We start from the raw sequence: 14057 nt of genomic DNA, 5'->3' as shown, positions 1-14057 counted from the left end.
TTTAGCACGATTTAGTCAACAGAATCAGAATGCACAACTTGGATGTCTACCTGAAGGACACTATCTCATGTCTTGTAAGATTGCCCAATAAGATTATCCTTCTGTCTGAGGTGTGTTAAAATTCCACTCTGGATTTGTCCGGATAATAGCATCCGAAAACAGGTCGGGCCGACAATCCTAAACATTAAATGTGTTCAATATTTACAACCGAAAACCTTCATGTGCATGGTGAAAGCCGACTGCTCTCAAGCTACTGTATATGACTCCGTGGACTGCGACATAAATGTAGCCAGCCATAAAAGTGGTCTCCCCAGATGGCAAGAAGTATTTTCCAGAACCAGTCTTTTCTTGACAACTTGGCCATTATACTGTGCAAAGCTCTCGCCTCCAGTCCTTTTCACTCAAGTAAAATCAGCCTATACCCAGAGTGTCGGTTCTTCTTTGGTTTTCAGAGATCACGTGATCATGCAAGAATTCTGCCTCTTTCTAGATCAGTCCTGCGAGAGAATCTTAATGTGCGTGGTGCTCTGTTGAGATTATAGGAAAACACCACACACAATATGACCAAAACAGTTAAATGCCTGAGTTTATATCTTTATGTGAGTGCTCCGTAAATGACAAACAGTCTTTCTTGATTTGAAAATTCCTTGTGTGTGTACCGGGCCCTAACTGCTCAAGAACATCCAGTAATCATTGTCCAAGAGGACAAACAGAGGCAGAGCAAGAACCAAGGACCATATTCTTATTACCAGCCAATGGAGATTTATGCACTTCAAGGTTGACTTCTTTGAAAGCGAAGGCTCGATAAGTTTGATGAAGCGGAATGAGTTTAGCCTTCAATAAGTGCTATCTGTGCTGGACTGAACTGCCACACTCTTCCTTATCCGTGATCTGATGCCAAGCACATTTACTCTTGAGGTCAAAAACACTGCCATGATTGAACAAAATCAAGGGCATCCCGTGGAAGGCCACTGAAGGGACACAGACACGCCCCAAACCTTTTACACAAATGTAATCTCTGCAGCTCCCCTAACTCAAGGTGACCACGTACATAATTCACAGATCGTCATGAGATGAAGCTGCTGCCCATGTTTAAAAAGACAGCACAAGCAACATCATCCATTCGGGACCACCATGTAAAAATGTTCAGACAGTTGGGAGGAAGCAGAAATCCACATGAATAGCAAATTACTTTTGCTGTATGGAGCAAAAGTGCCCGATTATCATACAGAAATACTGCATCATAGACTAAATATTGGAACTAGATACTGTAAGTAGTCAATTGGGGGATTACCTTATATAATATAATGTTTGGATTAAATACTGGAAGGCCAAACATTCCAGTGAGATCTGTTCAACTCTGGTGAATCCACAAGACCACATATGTCAAAGTCAAGGCCCGCGGGCGACATGGTTTTCTACGGCCCCTGGGATGATATTGCTTTATTATTAGATCCGGCCCGCAGCAAGCCGTTGTGGGTAGCAGATGTGATCGGGTCCTTCGCGCCTGCCGACGACGTCACGCTTTAAACTATATTGTAGCGTCTTCCAAGAAAACAGACGAAGTTTAATTATCACGTTTTTATTAGTCCAACCGGCTGCTGTGGGCCGCAGCCAACGCCAATAGAGTACGACAACCGTTCAGTCAAAAAAGACCAACGGCTCTCCTCATCGTCCTCCGCTCGTATCCCCTTCCATCCAGTGAGCCGCACGATGCATTCATTAACCTCGGAAACAACACAACTTGGCAAGACACAAATTCGACCACAACACAGATAACCCAATTTGTTCCACTATTTCTGTGATATCTTTCTTTGCATCTATGTTTGCCACCCCCTGGCTGTTGTTATAACGAACATTACTGCTACTTTTGCGAGGATCGTCCTTTGGTCGTCTACGTGCCGACTGAAGACTTCACGTCACTTTTCATGGCTTTTAGAATCAGATTGTGGTGAAAAGTTATTCGGAGTAAAACACGCTTTATTAAGAAATATTTCATGTTAGAAAGCCCATGTTGTTTTACTATTAGTAATTGTTGGCATTTCATAAATTCATTGAGTTTCGATTGAGATGTCCCACACTGTGAGCAGGCATTGAACGCTCCTCGGGCGCTAAGTGTTGATAGCGAGTCCGTTTCTTTCCTTTTTCTTCCTTCAACACAGCTTGTGGTTGCAGATTTCCCGTGTTTCACCACGTTTGTTGTTGTGTGTAAATGTTAAGAGGTGAGTTTAATCATTTAGGTTCGTGTCAGGTAACTGCTGTACATGAGTGAGTGATGTCACGTTGATGAACACTAGTTAGTTATTTCCGCTAGTATGCTAACTATTCTAGTGATGAAACGTGTGAATGTGTATTGTATGTATTGTTTGGCTGATTAATTTCTTAATACAGTGAATTGTAACGTTTAGGCATATTGTTAACTAATGGCTATGCATTGGATGATGTTGCTAGGTTATTCTTTTTCTGTGTTGTTGCAGACCACAGTAAATAGACGTGTCAAGTGGAATACGGGCCTGTGTTCTCTGACAGGAGCACCAACATCCATACCTTGCCACTCTAAAATAGAGTCAGCTGGAGACATCATACAAATCATATGATTGGTTTACTTCTCCGTTTTACTTCGCATTATGTAAAGTTCATACAATCTTGCAGCCCGAGTCAACCAGAAAATTGTTTCCAGTTTGGCAGGAGAAACGCAAACGTTCCACTGATCTTGTTTCACAAGACGGGCAGCGGCTTCTTCTCGGGTCATAAGCGGAAGTAACGTACGAGCTGCCTCGCAAAAGTAACAGTAATGTACTGTACTTTCTTTTTTATTTAGTAACTCCGAACGTAAAAACACAACAGCCAGGGGGCTGACAAACATAGAAGCAAAGAAATATATTACAGAAATATAAAGCGTGACATCATCAGCAGGTGCGAAGGACCCGATCCAATCTGGACATTTTTAAAAAATTCAATGAACATTCTATCAGTCCGGCCCTCGGCTTGTCGCAACATTTTTTATTTGGCCCTCCGTCCATTTGACTTTGACACCCCTGCACAAGACTTTCTAGTACAAATGCATGGCCTGTGGTTTGTCTTTTAAGTTGACCCCAGCCCCGCCTCCCAAATTTCAGATCCTTAGGCACACTGCCGCAAGCCTGGAGCAATGTTTAGCTAAACCTGCTGTCTATGTAGGCAGGGAGAGTCCCCAGAGGGCTGAACAATCAGACAATTTCAAGATCATGAAGCATTAAACCAATCCCGGCAGGGTACACTAATTAAACAGCCGAGCCCGGCACAGCCAACCAATCCCCACAGAGCAATTAAATCCATCCCCTCTAAAACACTGTGGAACCTGTCTGGGGAAAACTGCTGAGGAGTGAGAGAGCAAGAAATGGGAGAGCGGGAGAGGGGAGAAAATATCATGAAATTCATCTGGAAAAAACACTACAGAAGTATTGCAGTAGGAGGCTAACGAGGGAAATTGGTGTGGGGGGGCTCCTTGAATTCAGTTCTTTGTTCCTTTTTCACCTTTTGACAAAGATATAATATAAAATGTCATCTTTTTGTCTTCCAATGTTTTTGTGCATGTGGATGGGAGCCTCTATTACCACACTTAAAAGACGAAAATAATGACCCGCTTACAGTCTTCTGCTGCATATTTAATTAAGCGTACAAGGTCTAGAAAGCACTCGTGAGACTGAGCGGAACTAAAGAATAGCCTCGAGGTCTATATTACACACCGGCAAAGCTAACAGTTTCAAACCCTCGTCAATACTCCATTGCCCTCCACTACCCAACTAAACGAACAGGTGACAATGGAGACATGACATTGGTAGAATCGGGAAACAACAAAACTTATTCAGTTGAAAGGCAGGGGAAGAGATGCTATATGCTCCTCTGCATACCACCTATTCGTCTCCAAGTATTCACTGACAGAATTGCTGCTGTAGAATGTACTTGTGCATTTTTGCTCAATCAAATTCTCCCATTCTCCCCTGGAGCTTTTGAGATGAAAGAAAGGTGTGCTTTGGTGAAGAGGAGCCAAGAATGTGGAAGGGCTTGGCTTTGCGTGGGAGTGCCTCATCACAGACTGGAAGGACAAGGGAGATAGTGTGGACTTGCTCTTTTCTCCACTGAATGAGTCGACATATAAATCACAAAACCCCGCTTCACGTCTTTACTTCCTCTTCCTCTCCATTAAAAATGATAAACTATACCTCTTGAAGCCACTCGCTCGCTTTAGGGCCCCAGTCTACACCTTTCTGGTGAAGCAGCACGAGTGCATGACTCAAGATTTATTCTGTGCCCTCACATTGTTGGGGATGAATAAAAGAGTAATTAGCTGTGTGGCGGTGATGGGGGGGGAAAAAAACCTGACAAAACCAGACCCATCTATCAGCTTTTTGCCACAGCACACTTTCGTTCTTATACTGTAGAAATGCCGCTTTGTAACAATAATAATAAGTGGACTACACTCAAAAGACCACCATGCATAAATAGCTGGCATGCACCGGTCTCCTTCTCCTGTATGGGAAACACACTCCAAGCAGCAGCACATAATGAGAGCAGCCCAGGTCCCCAAAGACAACGTGGAGAGGGTTAGAGAAGCATTGATCTCATGAGTGCACTGGGCCCAGGAGTACCCATCACACTATGCTATCATGCGTTACATGACAAGCAACATTAGAACACACGCACGCGTGAAGCCCGTTTTTAGTCATGAAGAATGAAATGGCCGAAATGAAAATAAAGTGGAGCATGGCTCCGGTCAGATGAGGCATGGTAGGTCGTGATGCAGCGACACAATGTGGGTGGGGGGGGGGAGGGAGGCCTCCATTGGAAAGCCTGTGATATGAACAAGAAAGGACTGGTGCTCAATATGTGTGCAGTGGCGTCAGCTGGTAAAAACAAATAAAGCCAAGGCCGCGGTGGGGAAACACAGCTCGATATGAACTCGCTGGGCAGGGGGGCCGGCTGTCAACAGGGAGAGAGGCCACAGCTTTATACTCATATATACTCATGCCGATGAGCCATTACCTCTCTGCTGATGCTTCCTACTGCCCGTGTGTGAGGGAAGAAGAGGCTGCCCCACCACTACGAAGCAGTCCTCCCGCAGACTAATGCGTCCCCTAAGTTTTGTTAAAGCTGGTTATTTACTCCTGCAGAGCAATTGCTTCAGCCTCAGGGCAGCAGAAGACTGCTATAAAAAATTAGGCATCTCTGTGAAGTACCGTCATCTACCAAGGGTGCGCTTGAGCCGGGCAAAAAAAAATGAGCTACTGCTTTGAGACAGAGGATAATATAGCAGACCATTCAAAAGCATATCATCAATATATTCAAATCAATAATATGGTATATGACAGCATGCCTACAAGTATGCATTTATGCTTTATTATAACAGATAAAGCGACTGGTGGTTTGAAGTCATGCAGATTTGGCTATTTTCAGGTAGGACTTCGAAGGACTGAAACAAAGCAAAGTAATGGACGACCATCTTGACACATTCCAAAAACATTCAACAATCTTTATGAATATTATAAAACACCGTTAAGCCACATGGCCCATAAGATTTGTGAAGACAATAAAGATGTCACTTTCAGTCAACATTCAAGTGTGTGGTATTTGTAACCGGGTTGCTCTCAGGAATGGCGGTCTGCCCCGGGCTGCGGATGGTGACCCACTTAGAGAGTCAATATTTGTTTCCCTTTAAAATCAATCACCAGATTTGACGGTTTCCAATATTGCATATATCATGCAGAAATAAAGTAAACAACCTTACTGAGATTTGTGCTTTTGTTTGGGTCTGAATGTATTTTGAGTAGTGAGTAGTTGCCGGCGTGACTACTTCTGGTTCAAGACATGCCGACAACCCCATGTAAACAGGAGCCCTTTGTACCCTTCAAATGCATCAATTTCCAAAACAGACAGAAATCACAAAACAATACAGTTTAATCAAATTCCACGCTGTCCATAATGTGACAATACATCAGCAGAAAAACATTCCCTTATGACTTGTGACAATTTACAACTGTATTTAACCTTATGCTTCCGCTGGAACTACTTTAGAAACTAAAATCGGAAGTTCCATTTTTTCACTTTAAACTATGATGTTACCGTGTTTAATAAACTTTTGTTTTTTTCCATGACGACTGAGTAGTTTATGCTTCGAGCATGGTGTCCAGTTTTATTGGAAACGACCGTTACAAAAAATGGATGGATTCATCTTTTCACGCAAGCTGCACGCACTATTTTTTTTTTTTTGTAATCTTGAGCGAGAGTCAGCAGGATTTGAAAGGTGCACAGTTCAGTTGCAGGCATTTCGTATTTTGCGAAGCAAACAGCTGATCACTTGATGGTGTCCACCGTGATCCTCGAAAGCAACGACCATACACGACGGACATCGTTTCTGTCTGTTCACCATTAAAGGGGAAATCAACCCTAACAGATTTTTTTTCAAGAATATGTTCGGACCCTCCGGCCCGGCCGGATGCCCATTTTTGGGGCGGAGGGGTGGGGGGTGACAAATCTTTAAAAATGGCTGGACTAAGCATGGCCGGAAGTGGATTTTAGTCCGGCCCACTAATCGGCCCTCATGTGTGTGACGTGCTCGCGAGGCGGCCAAATTTCATCTCAGCCTACTGGGTGAAAGGCTGCTTTTTAGGCTTCTTTCAAAACAACTTGTATCCGGGAGTATATTCAAGCTGTGCGCAGCACTCAAGTATGGCACATCATGCCATACCATTTATGAATATGGCCGGGGAGTCACGGCTGGAAGGGTACCCAGGTCAAGTGCCCAGCTCTGCGTTTGTGGAATGAGAGTTAAGCAGCAAAATCCACCCCTTTTCAGCCATCTCTGGGGGCGTCCATTTTGTCACTTCTATCGACTGAAAATGCCATCATAACTGCTCAGGGCTCAAGGAACGGCCAATCACGGCTCAGCTTCAGAAAACTAGTCAGCCGGTACCGGGCTGCAGGCCACTTGGGGCAGGGCTGCGGCGGGCTGCACAGATGAAAGAAAAAAAATAAATAACATACAGACAATCTGGTTTATTTATCATCCGTGGCTGAAAAACATTTTATTTTGAAAAGTGACCGGATTCTCTCTGTTACATCCATCTATGACTGACTCTTAATGTATGTCAAGTTGTCTCTGTCGCGTAACGCTAATATTAAATGCGCGGGCTAGCAAATGAGTAAAATAGATGTATTTTGGACAGTTTCTCCTACCCCAGCCCCCCCCCCCCCCCCCCCCCGGACGGTGAATAGTTACAGGGCCATGAAGGGTATGGACCTGTATGAACCGGTCCGTGGCAGCAAAACAATTTGACAACTGCTCTACAGCATATTGCATTGCAAAGAGCGAGCTATAGCTAGTTTTACCTTCTTTGCTGAACTGAGGCATTGTGTTTAAAATTGAGCATAGTAAATGACTTCTTCGGAATGCGGCATGTACGACTTTAGAAACAATGTCATCGCAACGAAGCTTATCAAAACACCGCGCATAACAGCAGCGTGAAGACATGTCACAAGCACGGCAAAAAAAAAAAATGGATAGGTATGGAAATCTACTTGAAGGAAGGTCAGAGTGATTAAGCTGACATTAATGACAGGCCTAGTCTTCAAGTGTGAATGCTGAACGTAGCTCTCTCTAAACCCATTTGTCATTCGTCTTCCAACGCTCAAGCATCTGCTTTGAAGTCTCTACCACTAATGCTACACAGTGAGGTTAAACAGCTTAACGCTAAAGTCTGTTTCACTCCTCTCACGCTCTAATGTTCCCTTTTTTTATATATATATTTATATATACTCGGGTTATTGCTCCTGGATTTCACATCTCAATTTGCCCCAGATGGTTGTGCAAAATTCCACTTCCTCGTTTTTCTTTGTTGCTACCGTCAAAGGAAAAGAGGGGCAGCCCAGAGGATGGCAGATTTGTGACAGACATGGCCCTCCCTTTGAGTCAACTAAGTAGTGGTAGTGGGAGCATACGTTTGTACGAGGACTCGAGCCAATGCTTTTACATTTAAACGCAGCACTTAATCTGCAACACATTTGAAAGAGCTGGCAACATGAGAGAAGTTGTGAAAGATGGAATAATGAACACAAGAGTACAGTACTGTACCCACAGTGAAGGGCAACTTTGAAGCTTTTCAGAGCCAGCTCATCTTGAAACGATACAGACATTAGGATAAATAATACAAGATTGGAGGAGCTCAGACAGATTTACTGCCCACTACAATGAGATTACACTGAGACATGTGACATTAACAGTATCAGCAAACAAATATTTAAAGCATGAATGAATGAGAGACAGACAGCCATTTTCACAGCCAATTTGAGATTGGGAGGTTAGTGCGCGTGTGTGTGTGTGTGTGGAATCTACTGGCAAACGGCACACGGAGCGGGCTGGCAGGCGAGGCATCCAGGCTCACAGGCTGCAAAGCAATTTCACTGTTTGGCAATACTGTTGTCTATGTGTGTGGATTAGAGCTGACACCAGAGCAACTGAGTCATGCTGAATGTAGCACCGCTTTTGTTTGTGATCTAAAAACCCCGCCGCCTCTTAAATTCATGGAAGAGATGAGTGGAAACAGGGTCAAGAAATGGTAACAAATCAGTGAGGCATGATTTCTCCAAATGAGCACAGCACTGCAACATTGTACGAACCAACAGACGGCTGGATTTGAGTGACCATAAGGACAGACACAGAGCACAAGCTTTTACAAGTCCAACCAGACACAATGCATTTTGATTAAACATTACAAATCCTTTTACTATCACAAACAGGACAATGTACATACTGTACATAAAAGGAAACAGACCCAAAGAGCAATCAAAAGTCAAATGGACCACACCCTGTCATCATATAGAATTGACTCACTCCTGGTACCGCACTGGCACAGGGTTCTTCACTGGGCCTGGCAGACGAGACCCTGACCCGTCCTTTTCATGCCCGCCCACAGAAATGCCATCTGGCCGGTGTGAATGATTACCACAGCAACGGCCGGGTGACCTGCAGCCAGCAGGAACCAAGGTCACCCCACCTCAGTGCTTCACACTCGCCGTGCCCTCTTTTCATCAGCCTGCAGGTGAATTATTCATCCTAGACAAGTCAGAGGCACAACTCTACTGCGCCAACACTTCATATACTCATAGCAGTGTGTAATGAGAAAGTAAATGTTGCGGCGTTAACTGCTGATATAAATAGCCCCTACTGTCACACGATAAACGCAAGAATGGCATTTTGGGTCGTGCACCTGCTGTAATGATAATGCATTCTCTGAAAGTGGAATCAATTGCTGCTTCCCTCCGTAAGCTTCGGGCATGTGGTGAAAAAATAATGTTAGACTAAAACTTAACAGCAATAAAAACATGCGCTCAATCGTACAGCACCTGAGTGATCTTAAAACTGCCCATGAAAAAATGCAAACACATTCGTGAGTTTTAAGTACTCAAATTGTTTTCACATCAGTCCAAACAACAGCTCAGCCATGAATTTGACTTTAACAAACCTTATTGTGACAAGGGCAACAGTTATTTTCATGACCAAGGTGACACTGAGTGTTTGTACTCGCACTGCGCTCATTAAAGCTTTTCAAAATGTCATTCATACTATTCATCCAAAGTACGGACAACACTTTTGAAACTCTTCTGAATCAAAAGATTACTAATATCTGCGTTTCTGAAGTACAACCAACACTCAACAGTGAAAAGCGAAAATCCACAATAGTGTTACAATTAATGTTATTTTACAACTTAAAAAGATGGCGACGAGTACACTTTAATATTACTAGATAGTTCTTGCATCAACCATACATTCCTTTACTTGGAAACAATTAAATCATAAATAATTTGTAAATCTGGATTCAACCAGTTTTACAGGGGTGACATTTTAATCAGTTTTATAAGGTCACAATATAATGTGATCTATTTGCACTGAAGTTACCACTTTAGCAGATACTTTAAGTAAATGTACACTACATGAAGGGAGAGCCAGGTAACAGATGCATTAGAGATGGCGCCTTAGTTTGCAGATTCTAGTGTTCGTATGTAAACTGTCAGAGATATTCATTTAACAATATTCTCATTTTTGTAGTTAAGTTTTACAGTGATGGAAAACCACGCTGCATCAAAACTTATATGTGATGGTGGGGGGGGGGGTTATTAGCGCTTTACAGTACCATGCAACATAGTTGTATTCCACTGCAACAAACTGCTCCAATAATTTGCATCTTAAATGGATACTGAGTGGGGGGGAAACAACTAAGCATGCTACCACACTTTTTTTTTAACATAGGCACAACACAAGGTACACAACGTTGTTTTAGAGTTGTACTGAAAATTGCCTTTGCAAGAACAATATTACTATTTTTTCCAAAGACAATGTTAGAGAAGTATTTGATTCTTAGTGTTTATTCTTGTGGTTTTACAATGCAGTATGTGTTTCTAATTTTGGTTTAGCCACTGAGACAAAACATTTAACACATCTCTCAGTCTGATGCAGTGCCGTTTCTGCAAACTATGCCAAGAATAATAAACAATTCAAAATAAATTTGCATTATTAGCATGGCAAGGCAGACTATTTTGAGGCATTTTTTTGTCCTGAATCTAGATGCACAATAGTGCAAATAATTCTAATATTTTAGACGATAGGTGTAGCTCCTGTATTTAATCCCATTACTGCACATTGTGCTGTTAAAGCAAGTGTATGTTTTGTAGAATTAAGACTAAGGTCACACTTTTTTTTGCAGACTGTAATGATAGATTGGGGGGGGGGGGGGCAGCTGGGAATATCGCCACGAGGCTACTCGGTGCAATTTGATGGTAAAAGCTCGTGAATGTAGATTATTTCTCGGCCCTATTCTTGGAGAACAAGCTACAACCGTGTGACGGTAGCCCGGATGACAGGGCGGTCCAGCGGCCAGGAGCTGCAACAACACTCGACACCAACACACACCAGATGTGATTGTTTCTGCTCGGTAGGCTTTGCCGAGGGGGCGGGCTGCCATGCTCCTGTCATTTGTCATGATGCACGACATCAGTCAGACGGCGGAGATGGTGCCCTTGCGCCGGCCGAGGCTGATTTACAAACATTAGCGGGGAATACGATTACACAGCCCCCGCCGCCCCCCGCTCGAGCCTCCCTATGCGGCTTCAGGGGAGAGGGGATCGAGAAGGAGCGGAAACCACAGATGATTTCAACCACATTGCTTTCTTTTAAATAATAAAATATAAAGAACAAAACCGCCTCATATTGCGGCTCACCAATTCAACTTTGCGTCTAACGGCGTGGTCAAGCTATAAGGGACGGTATGTGCAATGTTAATCTGCAATAAAACAAAGTGCTCACCTGCCATATTCCACACGCTAGCCGTTAAGACACATTTCAGTGCCACATAAGTCCACCAGATGATCGTTTGGGGTGTTCAAAGGCGACGCGTTCGACCAAAAAAAACGTGTTTGGATTGTTTGCTTGTTTATCAATGACGAACCTCAATGTGCATCGTTATGTGTTTCCGTAAAATGTAACAAGCAAATATCTTCGTAAAAACAAAACTTGAAAATAAAACTTGTCAGCTTGTAGGCTACACGTATCTAAAACGACACTAAATTGGGGTTTAAAGCTAAAGACCGGCAGCCAGCAGCAACACGACGTCCGTCGACACAAACCGTATAAAACACGAAGCTGTGTGAAAAGTTACCATGCAAGAAGAGCGACTCGACGGCGCATTAAAAGTTTCCGTACATGTGAGCACGGCTGTGCGAGCGGCTCACTGTCGAGATTTTCGCTTAAAAAAAAAAAAAAAAAAAAAAAAGGCAAAAATAACAGTGCTGTCCGCGGTGCTGATCCCAGATCGGTGTGGCTAGCGGAGGCTGTGCTTGCTCCGCGGTCGCTCCACGCTGATCAATGATTGAACCGAACAAAGGCAGAACACGGATCAATTTCTAATAAGTAGCGATGCAAAGCACGCTGCTTTCACTCTCGCAGTCACCCAAAAAGACCCGAGACACTTCCCAGCAACACATAACACTTGCCACTGGAAAAAATAAAGCGAGAATGAGAATAGCACTAACCTGAAACCGCCGTAGATCAAATTTCTTCCAATATTGAAACATCGATCCTACATCGGCGGCCATCTTGGGGATATTGAGGAGATTTTTTTTCAGTGGCTGCAATAAATATGTGGGCTGGATTCCCCCCAGTTAAAACGCCTTTATGGGCACGGGTGCCACTTGGACAAAAAAACACTACACGACTCCGCCGATATGTTTGTCATCACGTTTGTTTCGACTGTTTGGAAATACGAAAGAAGAAGAAAAAAAAGTAGGTTTTGGCAGCACCACTTTAAAAGTAAACGACGACTGATTGAGTTCGAGCCTCCGTCCACCACATTAACTGGACAACTGCACTTGATTTTGCTTTAGCAAAGTTATCAATACTGACGTAAACCCCGTGGTTTATCGATGGCGTCTGAAAAAAAGGAGAGAAAGAGATGATGAGTACATCAGTGCAGTTCAGGGAATTTAGCCAAGCCCACTTACTTGTTTCTCTAGATCCTCACTTTGTCAGGGAGTAGCCAATAAAATACATTACTGCCCTGCTGTATTTATTAATAGCCTATATTTAGAGTATAAATACCAACAAGTATTAATTTACTTATCGGTTTATTCCATTTTGAAGAATCCTCCACAATACAATGATTATTCTTGTACAGTATATCCAATTTTCAAGTAAATATCACTAAAATGTTGATTTTACATCTTCTGATTCGAAACTTCTGAAAAATATAGCCCAGAATGTATATCTGTTTATGGATTGCAAAACACACACGAAAATGGTGATTGCATTTAGCAAGTAGATTCACACCCTTGCTCAAAAAGCCTTATTGCATCGTCAAATTATGTTACATGATGAGCATAGCCGGACAGCGAACGTTTTGTCAAATTATTTTAGTACAGGGGTGTTCTTCCTTCAAATAAGACATTGCTCTGGACATCGGCTGAACAAAACGGGCGCTCCCCCTGCTGATGCCACAGGGTTAAAGGCAAGGTAATGGCTCATGAGGTTTAGTGCCATTACTTTCATTAAAACTTCAAGGGAATATTCATAGTAAAGTTAGTTTTATTGATTTACACTTCCTGCCCATGTTCTGATCACCAGCCTCACAGTTAACCCTTAGCTTCTGCTTGATATTCCATCTGAAAATAATGTCCTTGTGAGTCATATTTTATTACCTCGAGGGACATGGGATCAGATATTCTGCTACATACAACACCTAGGGCAAAAGTGAGGGGAAATGATTACATGTTTTTTTTAAATTATTATCATTCGTGACTATGGGGTGAAGCTAGAGTGCAAGATTTAAAACCAGTAAGTAATTGATGCATTGTGGAAACTTATACTAGTCATATAGTAAATGACTGTCAGCAATTTGGCATTAGTGAATTATGCATGCTCACTGCAGTGTTTTGGTATGTTCTCCTGAAAACAGATGTCATTCAGAATCAAGCATTAATTTGTCTTTTCACAAGATGACGTCACATGAGATAATAAGTGTAAACCCACATATCGTGTTTCCTTGTGCTTGTGAATGTATAGAAATATTCTGCAAAACAGCAGTCCATCAAGGGTCTGAAGGGACCATGTCACATGGGAGTGAAGTACACAAGAACACACTATTCTAGGGCATTTCATACGGTCTCATTTGACTCCTCATCACTGTCTCTGCGTGTGCTGTTGTTGACATTTACACTCTCCTCATAGGAACAGCGAACATTATGTTCCAGAAGTGGAACACATACCAAATTTAGACCAAATTCAAGTTCTACAACATCTGTTTTAAGAGTACATAACACCACATTCAGCAACATGAAATGCTTCCAGCCTCTTCCACCACTGATAAAAAAAAAAGTATGACAACCACGCATTATTGTTCTTTTGTTCCATCGTAATTTCAATCGGCACAAACTTCAGGTTTTCTGTTATATGCACATAGGACCCATGGTATGTTTTTTTTAATCATTGATAACTGTGTGGTTTTGATTGCATGGAAATTATTTTTTGTGTA

General features: G+C 42.7%; 1 protein-coding gene across 4 annotated transcripts in view; it reads right to left on the bottom strand.

Moving 5' to 3' along the window:
- Window positions 1–14057, bottom strand: part of cux2b (cut-like homeobox 2b) — a 126427-nt gene that overhangs the window by 102550 nt on the left and 9820 nt on the right. Inside the window, exon 1 of one of the 4 annotated variants that reach the window (XM_086029886.1) lies at window positions 12064–12146. The exons of 1 other annotated variant lie outside the window; for it this stretch is intronic. In XM_086029886.1, coding sequence (XP_085886012.1) covers window positions 12064–12126 — 63 coding nt within the window. In that variant the 5' untranslated portion in view covers window positions 12127–12146. Of the gene's footprint in view, window positions 1–11338; window positions 11781–12063; window positions 12147–14057 lie in introns of those variants that run through there. 2 more of the 4 variants (XM_086029889.1, XM_086029888.1) reach the window with 2 other exon arrangements.

This window comes from Filicampus tigris, chromosome 5, assembly GCF_054856515.1.
Source record: "Filicampus tigris isolate MCC_2025a chromosome 5, RoL_Ftig_1.0, whole genome shotgun sequence".
In the NCBI taxonomy this organism is placed as follows: Eukaryota; Metazoa; Chordata; class Actinopteri; order Syngnathiformes; family Syngnathidae; genus Filicampus; species Filicampus tigris.
The sequence above is the reverse complement of the archived record's forward strand: the minus strand, read 5'-3'. Positions and strand labels throughout refer to the sequence as shown.